Source organism: Sturnus vulgaris, chromosome 13 (genome assembly GCF_052056855.1).
Source record: "Sturnus vulgaris isolate bStuVul1 chromosome 13, bStuVul1.hap1, whole genome shotgun sequence".
Classification (NCBI taxonomy): Eukaryota; Metazoa; Chordata; class Aves; order Passeriformes; family Sturnidae; genus Sturnus; species Sturnus vulgaris.
Window position 1 is genome coordinate 20421692 of NC_142255.1, and position 14864 is coordinate 20436555.

Sequence of the window (14864 nt, forward strand, 5' to 3'; positions counted from 1 at the left end):
GCTGGGGGACACGGGGGGGACAAGAAGTGGCCATAGGACACTTTATTGCTGTTCAGGGCACAGAGAAGGGAGAGGGGACGGGGCACCCCCAGCAGCCCCAGGCTCTTCAGGGAGCAGGGAGAGGTCAGCAGTGACTCCACGCCCACTGGACCTGTGCTGACCCGGCCACCCCGCTGCCAGACCCCTGCCCTGAGCACCCCAGCGGTCTCACAGGGAGCTGCTGTGGCAGGAGGTGTCCCTGGCAGCCCCTCGGGACCTCGGCAGCCCCTGGACGCCCCGCCTGGCCGGCAGGGAGGAGGCTGAGCAGCGAAAGGAGCCGGTGGCCGGGGAGGGGGGCTGGGCCAGGGGGCCGTGCCTGCATGGGCAACCCCAGCCCCCGCGCAGGGGGATGGTGAAGAGCCCGTAGGTGATGGGGTCCAGGCAGGCGTTGAAGAGGCCGAAGATGAAGAGGATGTGGGTGAGGGCCGGCGAGATCCTCTCCTCCATGGCGCGGGGGCAGAACCAGTGCCAGAGCCCCAGCAGGTAGTAGGGGGTCCAGCAGAGGATGAAGGAGGAGACGATGACCAGGCTCATCCGCAGCATCCGCAGCCGGGCCCGGGGGATGTTGTTCCTGGAGCACCGCAGCGACGCGTCCTGCGAGGAGACTGGAGGGGCACAGCCCGTGAGGGGAAATGGGGCTGGCACAGGGACCCCTGGGGGAAAGCTGGGGGAGGCTTCCCCTGGGCAAGGGGCCGTGTCCCGCGGTGCCTGGCACTCACAGAGGCCGGAGCCCATGCGGCGGGAGATCTCCAGCAGGATGCGGGCGTAGCAGCAGACCATGATGAGCAGGGGCAGCAGGAAGAGGCAGGCAAAGCCCACCATGTTGTAGAGGGTCTCATGCCAGGGCCGGGGGAAGCTGCCCCGCGTGGTGCACTGCGTGAAGTTGTGCGGGGGGCGCAGGGTGATGGTGTGGAACAGGAACAGCTGGAGATGACAGGTGGGAGGGGGCTGATGGGGTTTGTGCCTCCTGAGCCAGGGAGGGCACTGGAACCCAAAGCAGGGACCCCTCAGACCCGCTGGGACAGACCCAGCCTGTGGAGTCGGGACCAGTTCTCAGCCCTGCTCTGGCTCTGCTCCACACTGACAGGGACAGTGGGCAGAGCTGGGTGAGGGGGCTCCCTGCCACTGCCACTCAGTTGCCAGCTCTCCATGCCCACCCCGCAGGTCACCAGCCCTGGCAGTGTCCCCAGGCCCCGGGCTGGCTGGGGCTGTGTCACAGGGCCAGGAGGAGCACAGGTGGGTACCTGTGGCACGGCCAGCCCCGCACTGAGGATCCAGGCGGCGTGCAGCATGGCGCGGTTGCGGGCGCGGGCGCGGGCGATGGCCAGCGGGCGCAGGATGGCGGCCTGGCGGTCCAGGCTGATGACCACGGTGACGAAGGCCGAGGCGTACATGGCCAGCAGGCGCAGGTACATGAGCAGGCGGCAGACCAGGTCGCCCGCCCGCCACTGCAGCGTGATGTTCCAGACGGCGTCCAGCGGCATCACCACCACGCTGACCAGCAGGTCGGCGGCGGCCAGGTGCCGCAGCAGCAGGCGGATGTGGGGGCGCCGGCCGCTGCCCCGGCCCCCCACTGCCCTCAGCACGGCCAGGTTGCAGCCGGCCGAGAGCGCGAAAAGGGCGAAGGTGACGGCCACGCGCACCTGGGCGGCCGGGGAGAAGGTGGGCAGGCGCAGGGGCTCCTCGCCCCTCTCTTCGGGGGGGCTCCAGGCACAGCCCCACTCGCGGGGGGTGATGCTGGGGGGCTCCACGCTGGTGTTTCCCACGGCGGGGTCTGTAGGATGGCCCCTACCTGCCGCAGCAGGCAAAGGGGCAGTGGCAGCCCTGAGCTGGGGGCTCTGGGAGGAGCAGGCGCTGGGGGGCCGGTCCCCTAGAGCCCCCTGCCCAGGGCCACAGTGCCGGCATCATACTTTTGAGGTCGCATCCCTGTGTGCAGCTACCCCAGAGCCTCCAGCAGCCCCCAGAGCCCCCCCATGTCCCCAGAGCTGTGGGGGTCCCTGGCACCCAGCAGGGCAGAGGAAGGCAATGGCAGCTGACCCAAACACACCACCCTCCTCAGGCCATTACTGCTGTGCCCCTCTCCCTGCCCAGAGCACCCCTCATGACCCCGCCCAGCCCAACAATCACACCCTGAGGACCAGACACCCCCTTCCCCAATCTCACCTGCATCCAGGGTGTCCTGCTTGGCATTCCCCAGCCCGGCCATGGCAGGGCCGATGCTCACACAGTGCCGAGGCTCTGTGCTGAGGGCTCCTGCATCTGCTCCGGGGCACGAAGGGGAGCGGGGCAGGTACTGGGACAGGTACTGCAGAGAGCCAGCACCTGCAGCTGCTGTGGCGTGGGCGCCCTTGGCAGCTCTGAATGGTCCTTGACGTAGCCAGCAGCTTGGAACAGCACGGTCCTTCCCCTGCCACCCACGGCACACGGACACACGTAAGCGTGTGCAGTGCTCACACAGTGGGATGTGCCCCACATCTGTGGGAAGGAGCCCCCCAGCCCAGGGGGTGCTGCCAGTGCCCCCCAGGTCTGGCACTGCTGTTGCCAGGGCTGGGTATCAGAGCACACAAGGGCTAGCTGCATTGAGGTGCAGCATTTGGGGGGCCCAGAGACCCACAGGTCCCTCCTCCCAGCCCTGTGACTGCCAGCTGCTCCCCCAGACTGTGATCACCCCCATGGCAGTGTCCCCATGGCTGGAGCATGGGCCCAGGTCCCTTCAGCCCTGGCTGGAGAGCTGCAGCCTAGGAGAGGACAGGGTAGGGGGCTGCTTTACACCTCAAAGGCTTGTCTCCCGTTCTGTCACCCCCTCCTCTGCCCCAGAGAGGATATTAACCTCATTAGAGAGTCCTTTCACACTCCATGGGGTTCATTAACCCCCCGCCCTTCACCCCAGACCCCAGAGCTGGGAGGATACTCTCCTGGCACATTAGCACATGGCTGCCAGGTCCCAACACCCTCCTGCTAATGGGGACCCCAGACTTCAGGGAGCCACCAAGGGGGCTGGGGACATAGGGTCCCCATCACAGGCTCCCACACTCTGCACCTGGCAGGGTCTCCAGCCCATGGGCTCAGCCCCATCCCCACACCCAGCTGGACCCCAAATCTACCCATTTCACTGTGCACTGGGAGCTCCCACAGGCCCAGAACTGCCAGGCGGGGAAGCTGGATCTGGAGGGTGCTGGGGATCCTCAGCCCTTCCTGGTGGGGTCAGGCCCCAGGGCAAGGGCAGTGTCTCTCTTGATACTCCCCACGTTTCTCCCAGCTGGTGCCTGGCTGCCCCATAGCCCCCAGCCCTGCAGCCCAGGGAGGAGACCCCCGGCACACCAAACCCCATCCCGTGCCAAGCTCCTGGCAGCAGCCACACAGACACTCAGAGAGGGGACAAGGGTTTATTCACATCCAGCCGCCGCCCGGCGCGTCCAGCACGGCTCCAGGCTCCTGCGGGGCAGCTCGTTCCTGCAGCCATCCCGAGGGCTGCGTGTCCCGGGCTGCAAGGACACAGACTGGCATCGTGGGGCTGTGGGTGCTCCGGGCCCGGGGACTCATCTGGGCTGTGGTGGGCACAGAGCCTCCAGCAGCGAGAGCAGGTCCGCAGAGAGATCCTGAGGAGCAGACAGGGACAGGGTGAGCATCCAGACAGAGGTGCGGGTGGGGCTGGGGTGGTGGCAGTGACAGCCCACCCTCTGGAAGTGCTCCTGGGCAGGGACAAACAGGACAATGGATCCCATTCTGTCCCCACTAATGGGATCCCCACAAACACGAGGGAGGGAAGCATCAGGAAAGATGGGGCAGGCTGGGGGATCCACCTCACTCTCTGCAGGGAGCAGGGCTCACCCCTCCATTCCCGACCCCAGACAAGGCTGTTGTTACCCCAAAACCGGTTCCTGCACTTCCCTACACCAAGAGGACTCTGAGGCTGCCCCAAAGGTGTTGATCCCTGCCCCATGCCAGCCCCATGCTGAGAGTGACCCCAATCCCCACCAGCACGTACCTGGGTGACTGTCCCTGTGCCCACGAACTCTGACAGCACCAGTCCCGTGTCCAGGGCATCACCAGGGAGATCCGGGGGGGCCGCAGCCCCTGCAGAGTGAGGAGGGGTCAGCCAGGGGGACGCAGTGGAGGTGACAGCCTTGTTCAGATCTGGGGGGGTCCCCATTGAGGGCATGTAGGGGAGTGACCCCCAGGTCTCCGTCTGGATGTTGGAAACCCCAAGCAGCTCTGGAGGGGTCCCGGTTGCAGGGATGTAGGAGGGGGACCCCCAGGTCTCCATCCCGATGTTCGGACCCCCAAGTACATCGGGGAGGGTCGCTGTAGCAGGGGTGTAGGGGGGTGACCCCCAGGTCTCTAACCCCATCTCCGGACCCCCAAGCAGCTCTGGGGCAGTGCCCGCAGCAGGGCTGCAGAGAGGTGACCCCCAGGCACCCGTCCCCATGCCGGGAGCCCCGTGCAGCTCCGGGGGGGTCCCCGCCATGGGAGGTGACCCCCAGCCCGCAGCGCCGGGCGGCGAAGCATCCCGGGGGTCCGTGTCCTGGCAGCAGCCCAGGCCTCGGGGGCACAGGGGACAGTGTCGGGGGGCCGGCGCCCCCCGGCCGAGCCCCAGCAGGGCGGAGAGGTGTGCGATGTAGCGGGTGGCGAGGCGCAGGGTCTCGATCTTGGTGAGGGTGTGCCCGGCGGGTGCCAGCGCGGGGGGCAGGTAGTGCCGCAGCCGCAGCAGGGCCTGCGCCAGCCGCCGCATCCGCAGCTTCTCCCGCTCGCTGGCGCTCTGCCGCGGGACCCCCGCTCCGCCGCCGCCCCGCACCGCCTTCCTGCCCCGGGGCCGGGGAGCGCCGTGCCCGCGGCAGGGTCCCCGAGCGGCGGCGGGGGACGCGAGGCCGCAGGAGTCGGGCGATGCTGCGGGAGAGCTGCTGCTGTAGCCCAGGGGGTCCGGAGGGTCGCCCCAGCCCTGCAGAGAGGCGGTGGCGGGCAGAGTGCGGCCGTGGGCCATGGCAGCGCCGGAGGGCTGAGACCTGTGTGCCAGTGGCTCCCGATCGCCCCGGCTTTATGCCGGCCCCGAGGTGTGAAGAGGCACCTTGGTGGCTGCAGGAGCAGCACTTCAAAGGCCGGGGGTCTGGGGGGGGGCCGGGGCCGCGGCTGTGAACACGGGGTGACGAATTTCACCCCAGAGGTGTGAAAGTGCTCGGTGCTGCCCCTCGGGCCCGCGCGGGGCTGGGGACGGGGCTGGGACCCCCACGGGAGCTGCAGCGGGGTTTGTCGGTCTGCATGGGGGGAGCTGCAGAGGGGCTGCAGCACGAGCTGCACTGGGGGTGCAGGGGGGTGTTGTGAGGCTCTGATGGGGCTTCAGTGGGGTTTGCAGTGGGTCTGCGGTGGCGTGTCCCTGTGTGTCCCTGCAGAGGACCCCAGACAGGGAGCTGCCCGCGGGGCTTTGTGGGACACCCCCAACCCTATTTGGGGGTGCCGGTCTCCCAGCGCCCCTGACGGATCCCTCTGGGCTGCCCGGTGCTGGCAGCGGCAGCGGAACCCCCACGGGCCTCGGGTGTCGGAGCCGGGGCCGGGGCTGGGAGGAGCCCCCCCGGCGCGTTCCCAGGCCCCGCAGGTGTTGGGGCTGGCGGGTGTGAAGGTTTCCCGGGAAACGGCCCCGCCGAGGCACGGAAAATCCATCAGGGAGCAAGGGGACACGGGCATGGCACGGCACACCCAGAGCTGGTGTGCACAGCCTGGGCCGGGGGTACCTCTGGGGGCACAGAACCCCCGAACTGGGTGTGCACAGCCAGTGCAGGACCCCCCGAACGCGGCGCGCAAAGCGCTGGGGAACATGAGGGGCACGGGATCCCCACAAAGCTGGGGGGCACAGCTGGGGGGCACAGCTGAGGGGATACAGCTGGGGGCACAGCACCCCCAAACCGTGCGTGCACATCTGAGCAGCGCCCAGCAGCCACCCAGCCGATCCGGGGCCACCCGTGCCAGCCCCGTTCCAACATCCAGGCTCAGTCTGGGGGTGCAGGGGTGTCTGGTGGGGGATCTGCACCCCATGGCCCGGGCCAGGCTCGGCCCCTTCCCCGCTGCCGGCCCCCTCCTGGGTCGCATTAGCTGATGAGCTCCCGGGTAATGAGTTCTGCACCCGCCGCAGCCGCTTCCCACCTCCCTGTTTGGACAAGTGCTGGGCTGGGGCAGCACCGGCCGCGGGGTCAGAGCCCCCGCCGGCTTGGGAAAATCTTTAATTGTAACAAATAGAAATACCGTGTAAGTCTTGTGAATTCCTTTAGCTTCAGCCAAAAGAGCTAAGTCCCGTATCAATGTGTGCAAGTGGTTATTTTAGCCTTAAAGACTGTGTGCCTGAACAATGCCAGTAAGAAGATGCATCTTGGCAAGATCACTGAGATGGGATGTATTCAAAGAGGAGAAATGTTTTTGGAGGCCTATGACCAAAACTGGATTAATTTGAGGAATGGGGTGCTCCCCAAACGAGCACCAGAGATCCTCAAAAGACCCCTACTCTTACGTAAATAAGCTCCAAAAAGTGATATAAAAAGCATTTGCAGGAATGTTTAGCATCATGTGGGAGTTTTGGGAAATGTAATTAAATAACTTAGAAAGACTTAAACTCGTCTGTTAGCCAGCTGTGGTGTGTGTTGTAGGACATATCCCCTGCACATGCAGCACTGAAATAAAGTAATGCTGCTTTCTAATACTGAAATCAGAGTGTTAGAGGGTTTTATTCCCAACTTTTGGTGAAAGCAGGACACCCCACAGCCCCTCACCCCCATCCCTTCAGTCCTTATCAATTGAGCAGAGTGCAGGGCCATGAGGTAACATGGCCGGGGCACCACGACAGAGCTCAGCCAGTGCCCAGCTCAGGTTGTGCCCCCAGGAGCCCCCAGCCCTGCTGGGACCCTCCCAGGACACGTCCCTGCTCCCTGGGGACCTGCCATCCCTGCTCCAGCACCTCCCGGGCCAGAGCCCTGTGTGGTGTCCGGGGGTCTGGGATGGGCACAGGGCCAGTGCCCAGGGCTGTGCCTGGTGCAGGGGTCAGCGCTGCCAACCTGTCCCCCTCACTCCCAGTTCTCCCTCAGTCCCCTGGCCCCCTCAAGATTTTGGCACCCGCCCCGGTGCACCCCAGTGCCTTGGGGACCCCAACCCGCCGGGACCCCCAGACCGAGCAGGGGCACAGCCCGCTGGGTCCCCAGAGCCCTCGGCTAATCTGGAGCCGTCCGGGGCTGCATCCACGGGACTGCGGGGACAGGAGCAGCACGGCCAGAGCAGGGATGTGTCTGGGAAGGGGGAACCCCATACACCCTGCAAACCCCGCACAACCCTCACACCCCGCACCCGCGCACCCCCGGGCAGGGCGCTGGGCAGAGGGCACGGAGCTGCGGGGACCCTGCTGAGTGCCAGGGTTCGGGGTCCCGCCTCTGGAAGGTCAAGTCCCGGTTCTGCCGCCGGCAGAGCAGCTGTGCGGGGAGCGGCGGTGCGGGGCGAGCCGGTGCTGCTGCGGGGCTGGCGGCACGTTAGCATCTCTCACGGCCGTGTGAATGGCTCTCCACACACTTCCCAGCGCCGGCAGGGCCAATTAAGAACCGAAGGAGTCAGATCTGACACCTCTGCAAATGGGCCCGGCATTCCCAGGCTCCTGCCGCCCGCCCGGAGCGGGGCGAGCCTGGGGGAGCTCGACACCTCCAGGTGGGTGCATGGGCATCACCCGGCACCCCGGCACAAATAAAGCCGGGGTTACCCCCAGATGCGGCCAGCAGAACAGTCCCCAACCATGGCCAGACACAACACCACCCCAGAGGTGCTTGGGGATCCAGAGATGGGGTTAGAGACCTGGGAGTCACCCCCTACACCCCTGCTCTGGGATGCCCCCAGAGCTTCAGAGGATTCCCAGCTACACCACCCTGGAGCCTCCCCGCAGACGTGCCACAGCCACGGGTGATGGGATGGCTTCCTCCTGCTGCACAGCCATGCCACAGAGCTGCACAGGGTGGGACAGACACCAGAATCCCCCCTAAAGCCGCCCTGCAGCGATGCTCCCCCATTCCTTATCTGCAGGACCTGCTGGCTGCACCCCACCACGGGCAGGGCTGGGAGTGCCCTCCAGCCTGGCACCCCACACACAGCCAGGCATTGCCCCGGGACACAGACTCAGTGCCTGCTGCTAGGCCAGGTGTTCCCCAGGGCTGATGTGGCACAGGGACTGAGGACCCAGGCCTTCCCCAGCCCCACTGACCCCAGCTCCCACCTGCCTGGAGGTCCTGTCCCTTCCTGTGCCCAAGGACAGCTCTGTCCCTCCATGGCCTGGGCTAGCCCAGGAGGGACACTGGGGGTCCTGTCCCCTCCCTGTGCCCAAGGACAGCTCTGTCCCTAGGGTTTGGGGTAGCCCATGAGGGCCAGTCCCTCCTGTCACACCCATGGCCCTGCCCACCCCCAGCACCTGCCCAGAGCGGGGGCAGGCAGAGGGGTCCCGGTGCCAGTCCCCCGAGTGGGGCCCAGCAGGAGAGCTCACACGCAGCTGTCAGACACAGGGGCTGGGGCTGGCGTCAGCGCAGCCCCCGGAGCCACTTAGCACCAGGCTCCTAAGAGCCCGGGGGGCTCCGAGCCCCGGGCCTGCCCCGGGTCTGCCCCGGGCCTGCAGGGCCCTCCCCACGCAGCCTGTCACGCAGCACAGCCCCTGAACCCAGGGTGGCCCTGGGAATCGGGCACGTTTTTATTTACACCCCAAGTTTTATTTACACCCTCGGAGTGCAGCAGGCCGAGCCTGCTCCTCCCAAGCCCCCCGTGTTCCCAGTGGCCATGATCCAGGCGCCAGTGCGGGACTGGGGCCTGCAGGGGCCTGGGGGCCGCGGGGACGGAGTGAGGGGAGCCGGGATCGGGCCAGGCTCCCTAATGGTGGCCGGGGAAGTGCAGGCTCCTGTTAGGAACTGTGATCCTTGAACCATTGCATCACGGCCGCCTGGTTCTCCGTCACCCAGTTGATGTTGGCGCGGGTCCGCTCCAGCGCCTGCTCCAGCGCCCGTGTCCCCGACCCAAACCCGATGTCCTCGTTGTCTTTCTTGAACTGCTCCAGCTGCCAGGCAGAGATGGGGCTGGAGCAGGCAGGGGGTGGGCCCGACAACCCCTGGCACATCCCAGCAGCTCCCAGCACCACTCGACACCACCCAGGAACACCCCAACAGCCCCTGAGAACCCCTGTGAGCACTCCAGCACCACCCCAGCATCTCCCAGCTGCTCCCTGGCAGGACACCAACAGCCCCCAGGAGCACCCCAATGGCCTCTGTGAGCCCCCAGCACCACTCCAGCAGCCCCCAAACATCATCCTGACAGCCCCCAGCACCATCTCAGAAGCCTCCAGGAGCATCCCAACAGCCCCCAGGAGCACTCCGACAGCCCTTGGGCATCCCTGCCACCATCCCAGCGGGCACCCAGAGCCCGTGACAGGGACAGAAACCTCTTGGACCCCCGGGCACACAAGGGGCAGGAAATCCCCTCTCAAGGGCTGCTGGCAAAGGACAGCAAAGGGGTCCCTGGTCCCCCGGCCTCTTCCAGGGTCCAGTCTCACCTCTTGCAGCTCAAACTCTGAGGAAAAGCGCTGGGTCACAGATAAAATCAGGCGGGAGAAGGAGAAGGAGCCGCCCCCATACCTGGGAGAGCAGAAGTGTGCTGAGCCAGGGGGGAGGGAACAGGGGAAGGGACAGTGCCACCCCCAAGGGGCGCAGGCAGACAGAGGTGCCCCCAGCCCCCTGCAGTGCTCACTGGGAGAAGAGGGTCCTCCAGTTGCCACGGATGAAGTCCCAAACCAGGGGCTGCCCCACAACGTTGCTGGCAATGCTGTTGATCGTGGAGGTGGCATCCTGCCTGCGGATCTTTGTAGGGTCGAGGGTGTACTGCAGGTACCTGGAGGGGCACGATGAAGGGGTGAGGGGCTGGCAGGGGCAGAGGACACCATGTGGGTGATGGGCTGGTGGGGACACACCACAGTGCCAGCCAGACCCCACACACACCGGTTGAGGATCCAGGGATGGGGGCTGCAGGAGAGGGCTGTGCGGAGCTTGTCAGCCTCAGACACAACAGAGGCGTTCTGGAACTTCTGCCAGATGAAATCCCAGGCGCTCTCCCCGCCCGTGGCCACCATGCTGCAGTAGATGGCTGAGCGCAGGTTCGGGGGGACCCTGTTGGGGTAAGAGCCATCAGTGACAGGAGCCCTGAGCCGTGCCCAGCCTGACACAGCACCGGGGCTTCCGAGGACTCACGGGTTGATGCCGGTATTCTGCCACTGGTGCAAGTAGTCGGCGGCCAACTGCTGGCACTCGGTGACACCGTAGGAGCAGGCGGTGCTGATGGCATTGATCTCATTGTACCTGGGGGAGAGAGGCCGTGAGGGCTGGGGTCCAGCACAGGGCACCCACTGGCCAGTGCTAGCTGCAGGCACGGCTGTGCCCTCTGCCCAGTGCAGTTGGGGAGACCCCAGGGATCCAGCCCAGCCCCAGGGCCCCGTTACTCACTGGGCCATCAGGCCACTGGGGCGATTTTGCCAGTTATTGGTGATGTTCTTGTAGTACTCGAAGAGAGGGGTCACCTGATTCCTTATGTATCTCTAAGGGCAAGAGGGAGTCAGGGCCCAGTGACACTGGCAGCAGCCCCCACACCACTGTGAGGGCAATCCTGGCCCCTCATGCCCAGCACAGGGGGGTGGGAGCACTCACCGACATGTCTCCAAACAGCTCGCTGCGGTCAAACATCTGCTGGAAGTACTTCAGGTTTGTGAGCGCTGCCTGCCAGGGCATGTATTCCCTCTCCCGACTCAGGAACAGTGTCGTGTTCAGAGCCAAGGTCACGTTGATGTACTTGGCCCTGTCATGGGTGAGGGCAGTGTCACCTCCCCAGCCAGACTGGCACTGCCCACCCCAGGGCACCCACCCCATCCAGCCCCTCACCCCTGTGGCACTCAGACCACCTGGCAGGGCTCACCTGGCCAGGTTAAAGGCGTCATCAATGATCTGGGCACGGTTGATCACAGGGATGACCTGAGAGAGCAAAGTCAGTGTCTGAGGGCAGCCTGAGCGGGGTGGTGTGAATGGTGTCCCACACCACAGCCCGGAACGCCCCATGTACCGTCTGGTCAGTGCCAAGCTGGTTGAGGAGCTGATCCCAGTTCTCCTGGTTGTAATTGACACGGAAGTACCCAGTGACATTGAGGTTCAGCAGGAGCCAGGTGGAGTTGATACTGAAGTCGCTGTTGGTGGCTGGGGAGGGGACAGGAGGCTCTGCCAGAGCTGCACCCCCACTCACCAGGGAGGGCCAGGCTCAGCCCTCACCAGCACTACCTCCCTGGGAACCCCAAGCAGTGCCATGGCAGCAGAGGTGGCAGCAAGATCCCCACTCATGGCCAGGACACACCATACCTGAGACTTCAGTCAGCCAGTAGTTGCCACTCTGTTGGTTTGTCATCCAGGTGATGGGGACGATCCAGACGTAGCTGTGCCATGGACAGACAGCTGGTGGGACTGGTCCTCATCCCCTGACCCCTCAGGTCCCAGCCAGCTCCCCTCACACTCACTTGAAGTCAGAGGGTCTGTCCACAGAAGAGGTGGGGTCCAGCAGAAAATGCTTCTGGCTGACGGTGCCGTCGAGCGTGTTAACAGTGACCACAGGGAAGCCCATCTGCAGCGTCCAGCGATCCATGATGTTGCTGATATTGGTGGGGAGCGTGACATTGTTCTTCCGCACCGCCTGTGGGGATGGCAGCACCGCGGGTCACCAGGGGCAGGGGCAGGGCAGCGTGGGGCTTGGCCAGCGCTGCAACCCTCAGCCAGCATGTGGAACCCTGTCACAGCAGGCAGCCCCCCAGAGCCAGGACTGGGGACGCTACAGGAGCACCAGACCCCTCCTACCTCTTGCAGATGGACCCAGAGGTCAGTGTAGACGGTGTTGCCGTAGGCAAAGGTGTGGAGGTAGGACTGTGGGAGAGCACCAAAAGAGACACGTGAGCAAGGGCAAGTCTGGGGTGTGGGACAGCCCTAGAGCACCCGGGAAGGTCTGTGCCATGGGATGCCCACCCTGCACTGGGCTTGCTGCCCTCCAGTACCAGCAGCACCTCACCTGCAGACCCTCCTTGAAGATGTCCTCGCTGAGGAAGCTCGAGAGCATCCGCAGCACCGACGCTCCCTGCAGGGACAGCAGGTGAGAGAAGCCAGGGACACCCCAGAGTCCATCCCCGCCCCAGGGACCCCGTGCACACCTTGCTGTAGGCGATGCTGTCGAAGACTTCACTGATCTGGGCTGGGGTGTTGATCTCCTCCTCGCGGAAGGAGAGTGGGTGGGAGCTGGCCAGGGCGTCTGTGGCCATCACATCGTGCAGCTCATTCAGCACCATCAGGTCTTGCTGCAGAGGGAAACCAGCACCTGCCTTAGCCCTGCGTGCCCCGCCTGGCACCGGGGCAGCCCCCGAGGTGCCTGTTCCCCTGCCTGCCTCCACGCCCATCGTCCCTGGCACTCACAATGTTCCAGTCGGGCTCAGCAGAGTCGGCACCCAGGTACTCCACGTAGGAGGCGAAGCCCTCGTTCAGCCACAGGTCGTTCCACCAGCGCAGCGTCACCAAATTCCCAAACCACTGCAGAGGGCACAGCACTCCCTCAGCCGCCAGCCGTCAGCCAGGGGAGGGGCCGAGGGGTGCAGCAGGTACCTGGTGTGCCAGCTCGTGGGCGATGACGGTCACCACCCGCTCCTTGTTGCTAATGGAGGAGAAATTATCATCGAAGAGCAGGGAGTTCTCCCGGTAGGTCACCAGCCCCCAGTTCTCCATCGCGCCAGCATTGAAATCAGGGAGGCCAACCTGGTCTGGGGACAGAGGGAAATCCCATCAGTGCCCCACTGACAGCACGCTGGACCTTCCCCCCTGCAGTGGGCACCTCAACCCAGTGCCCCGGGCACCCCGCAGCACCCACCAGACTTCGGGAGCGGGTACGTCGTGTTGTAATGTTCCTCAAAGAATTCGAGGATGGGACCAGTGACATTGAGTGCGTAGCCGCCCTGGCCCTCTTCGATGGCTTTGGGGCGGCCCCAGATGCGGATCTGGAGAGGAGGGATGCAGGACTCATCAGCGGCCCAGGCTCAGCCACCCAGGTGGGCAGGGGGGGCACCCAGCCCATCCTACCAGTGTGCCCGACGAGTTCGTGTCCCTATGGTCGAACTGGCTGACAATGAAGGCCAGAAGGTAGGTGGACATCCGGGGCGTGGTGTCAAACTCAGTGACACTCCAAGTCACTCCATCAATAATCTGTTGGCTGGTGTCTGTGGAGATCAGAGGATCACTCCACAGCTCTGCCAGGCCCCCAGCCCCCTAAAGGGGTCCCCCCACCCTACTCACTTTTGACAGGCATGTTGGAAATGGCCGTATAGTTGGTGGGGTGGATCATGGTCACTGTGAAGTTGGCTTTCATGGCCGGCTCGTCAAAGCAGGGGAAAGCTTTGCGTGCATCAGCCGGCTGCATCTGCGTGGTGGCCACCACCTGCCTGTGAGCCAAGCCCATCAGTGCCAGGGGTCCCTGTGGGGGCTGCACCCCCCCAGTCCCCTCTCTCCCATCCCCACTGGGGCAGCATGAGGATGCAAGGGGGGTACAGAGGCTCTACGCACCCATCCCATTGTCCTGGTGGGAGAGGAGCCCCAAAGCCAGCCCCTTGCCCTCCACTGCCCCGTGCCAGCCCCGTGTCCCTCACTCCCCTTCCCACCACCACATCGGGCCAGCCCTGTGGCTTCCACCCCATCTCCTGCCCTCCACCTACCTGGTGCCTGACTCGTCGGTGTATTCGCTGCGATAGAAGCCAGCCAGGTCATCGGCCAGCTCCCCGGTGAAGCTGCTGGACAGCTGGTAGCGCCGGCCCTGCTGCAGGGGAGAGCTCAGCTGCACCACCAGGTACTGGGTGGTAGTCTCCAGCCAGGTGCGGGAGATGGCAGGGACTGCACCACCGTCCTCTGCCTGCAGCGTGGCGTGGAAGGAGCCCTGCATGGTGTAGTTCAGCTTGTTGCTGTGGATGAGGATGAGGTCGGTGGCTTCCTCGCACACGAACACCACGCTGCTGTTGCCCTTGAAGATGTACATGTTGTTGGCATCGGGCGTCAGGAAGGGCTGCAGGAACACCTTGTAGCTCTCCGGCTTCAGCGTGGTTGGTAACCTCCATCGGTTCCAGGGGTTGTTGGGGGCAGGAGTGGTGGTGGTGGGGCTGACTGTGGTGTTGGTACCCACATCTGATGTCCCTTTGTTCTTTTCCTGAGCATACACCACCGAGAGTGCAATGATGGTGGCCACAGCCCCCACGGCCAGCACGATGGCCACGACGCCCACGGTCTTGCTGATGAAGAAGCCGGCTGCCATGGCAGGCAGCAGGAGTGGCACTGACAGACACGGTGCTGGTGCGAGCGCGGCTTTTAGCCTCTCACTCCACGGGGTTTATTAGTCCAAGTTAATGGGTGAAGGATTAAATGGCCATGGGGCTCAGGGCGGCGACAGACCCTGGGATGAGCTTTCCACCCGCCCACCCCCCAGGCTGGCAGGAGCACCAACGCCCAGCGCCGCTGCTGCAGGGGCAGAGCTGGCCGTGAGGGCTGGCACCATCGGGGAGCTCTGGGCCTGGACCCCCGGCGAGCTCCCCCAGCGCTGGCCTGGTCCTGCAAAAGGAAGGACAGAGCAGGTGGTCACAGCCAGCAGCCACGTCCCCACCACACTGCAGGGCCCAGCAGTGTGTCCCCATCAGCCAAGCCCAGACAGAGCGTCAGTGTCACCCCATTTACCCTCGAGTGACAGGGTCTGAGCCACTGTCAGAGGGTCCACACCAC

The 14864-nt window shown here is 65.1% G+C and overlaps 3 protein-coding genes across 3 annotated transcripts; all 3 read right to left on the reverse strand.

Moving 5' to 3' along the window:
- Nucleotides 1-207: 207 nt before the first annotated feature.
- On the reverse strand, nucleotides 208-2245 carry LOC106860102 (gonadotropin-releasing hormone II receptor-like). Its single transcript, XM_088172263.1, has 4 exons — nucleotides 2203-2245; nucleotides 1284-1831; nucleotides 759-963; nucleotides 208-644 (listed from the first exon to the last, which is right to left on the reverse strand). Exons 1-4 carry the CDS (start codon nucleotides 2243-2245, stop codon nucleotides 208-210), a joined length of 1233 nt encoding a protein of 410 aa, XP_088028389.1.
- Nucleotides 2246-3578: 1333 nt separating this feature from the next.
- Nucleotides 3579-5020, reverse strand: LOC148222299 (uncharacterized). Its single transcript, XM_088172815.1, has 2 exons — nucleotides 4028-5020; nucleotides 3579-3638 (listed from the first exon to the last, which is right to left on the reverse strand). Exons 1-2 carry the CDS (start codon nucleotides 5018-5020, stop codon nucleotides 3579-3581), a joined length of 1053 nt encoding a protein of 350 aa, XP_088028941.1.
- A 3664-nt stretch (nucleotides 5021-8684) lies between these two features.
- Nucleotides 8685-14418, reverse strand: ANPEP (alanyl aminopeptidase, membrane). The gene is made up of 20 exons (XM_014887842.2): nucleotides 13814-14418; nucleotides 13398-13543; nucleotides 13185-13321; nucleotides 12976-13102; nucleotides 12714-12868; nucleotides 12528-12641; nucleotides 12269-12412; nucleotides 12130-12195; nucleotides 11922-11987; nucleotides 11588-11760; nucleotides 11433-11506; nucleotides 11143-11273; nucleotides 10999-11054; nucleotides 10734-10881; nucleotides 10533-10624; nucleotides 10281-10388; nucleotides 10032-10199; nucleotides 9784-9924; nucleotides 9590-9671; nucleotides 8685-9097 (listed from the first exon to the last, which is right to left on the reverse strand). Exons 1-20 carry the CDS (start codon nucleotides 14401-14403, stop codon nucleotides 8945-8947), a joined length of 2871 nt encoding a protein of 956 aa, XP_014743328.2. The 5' UTR covers nucleotides 14404-14418; the 3' UTR covers nucleotides 8685-8944.
- Between the last annotated feature and the right edge of the window lie 446 nt (nucleotides 14419-14864).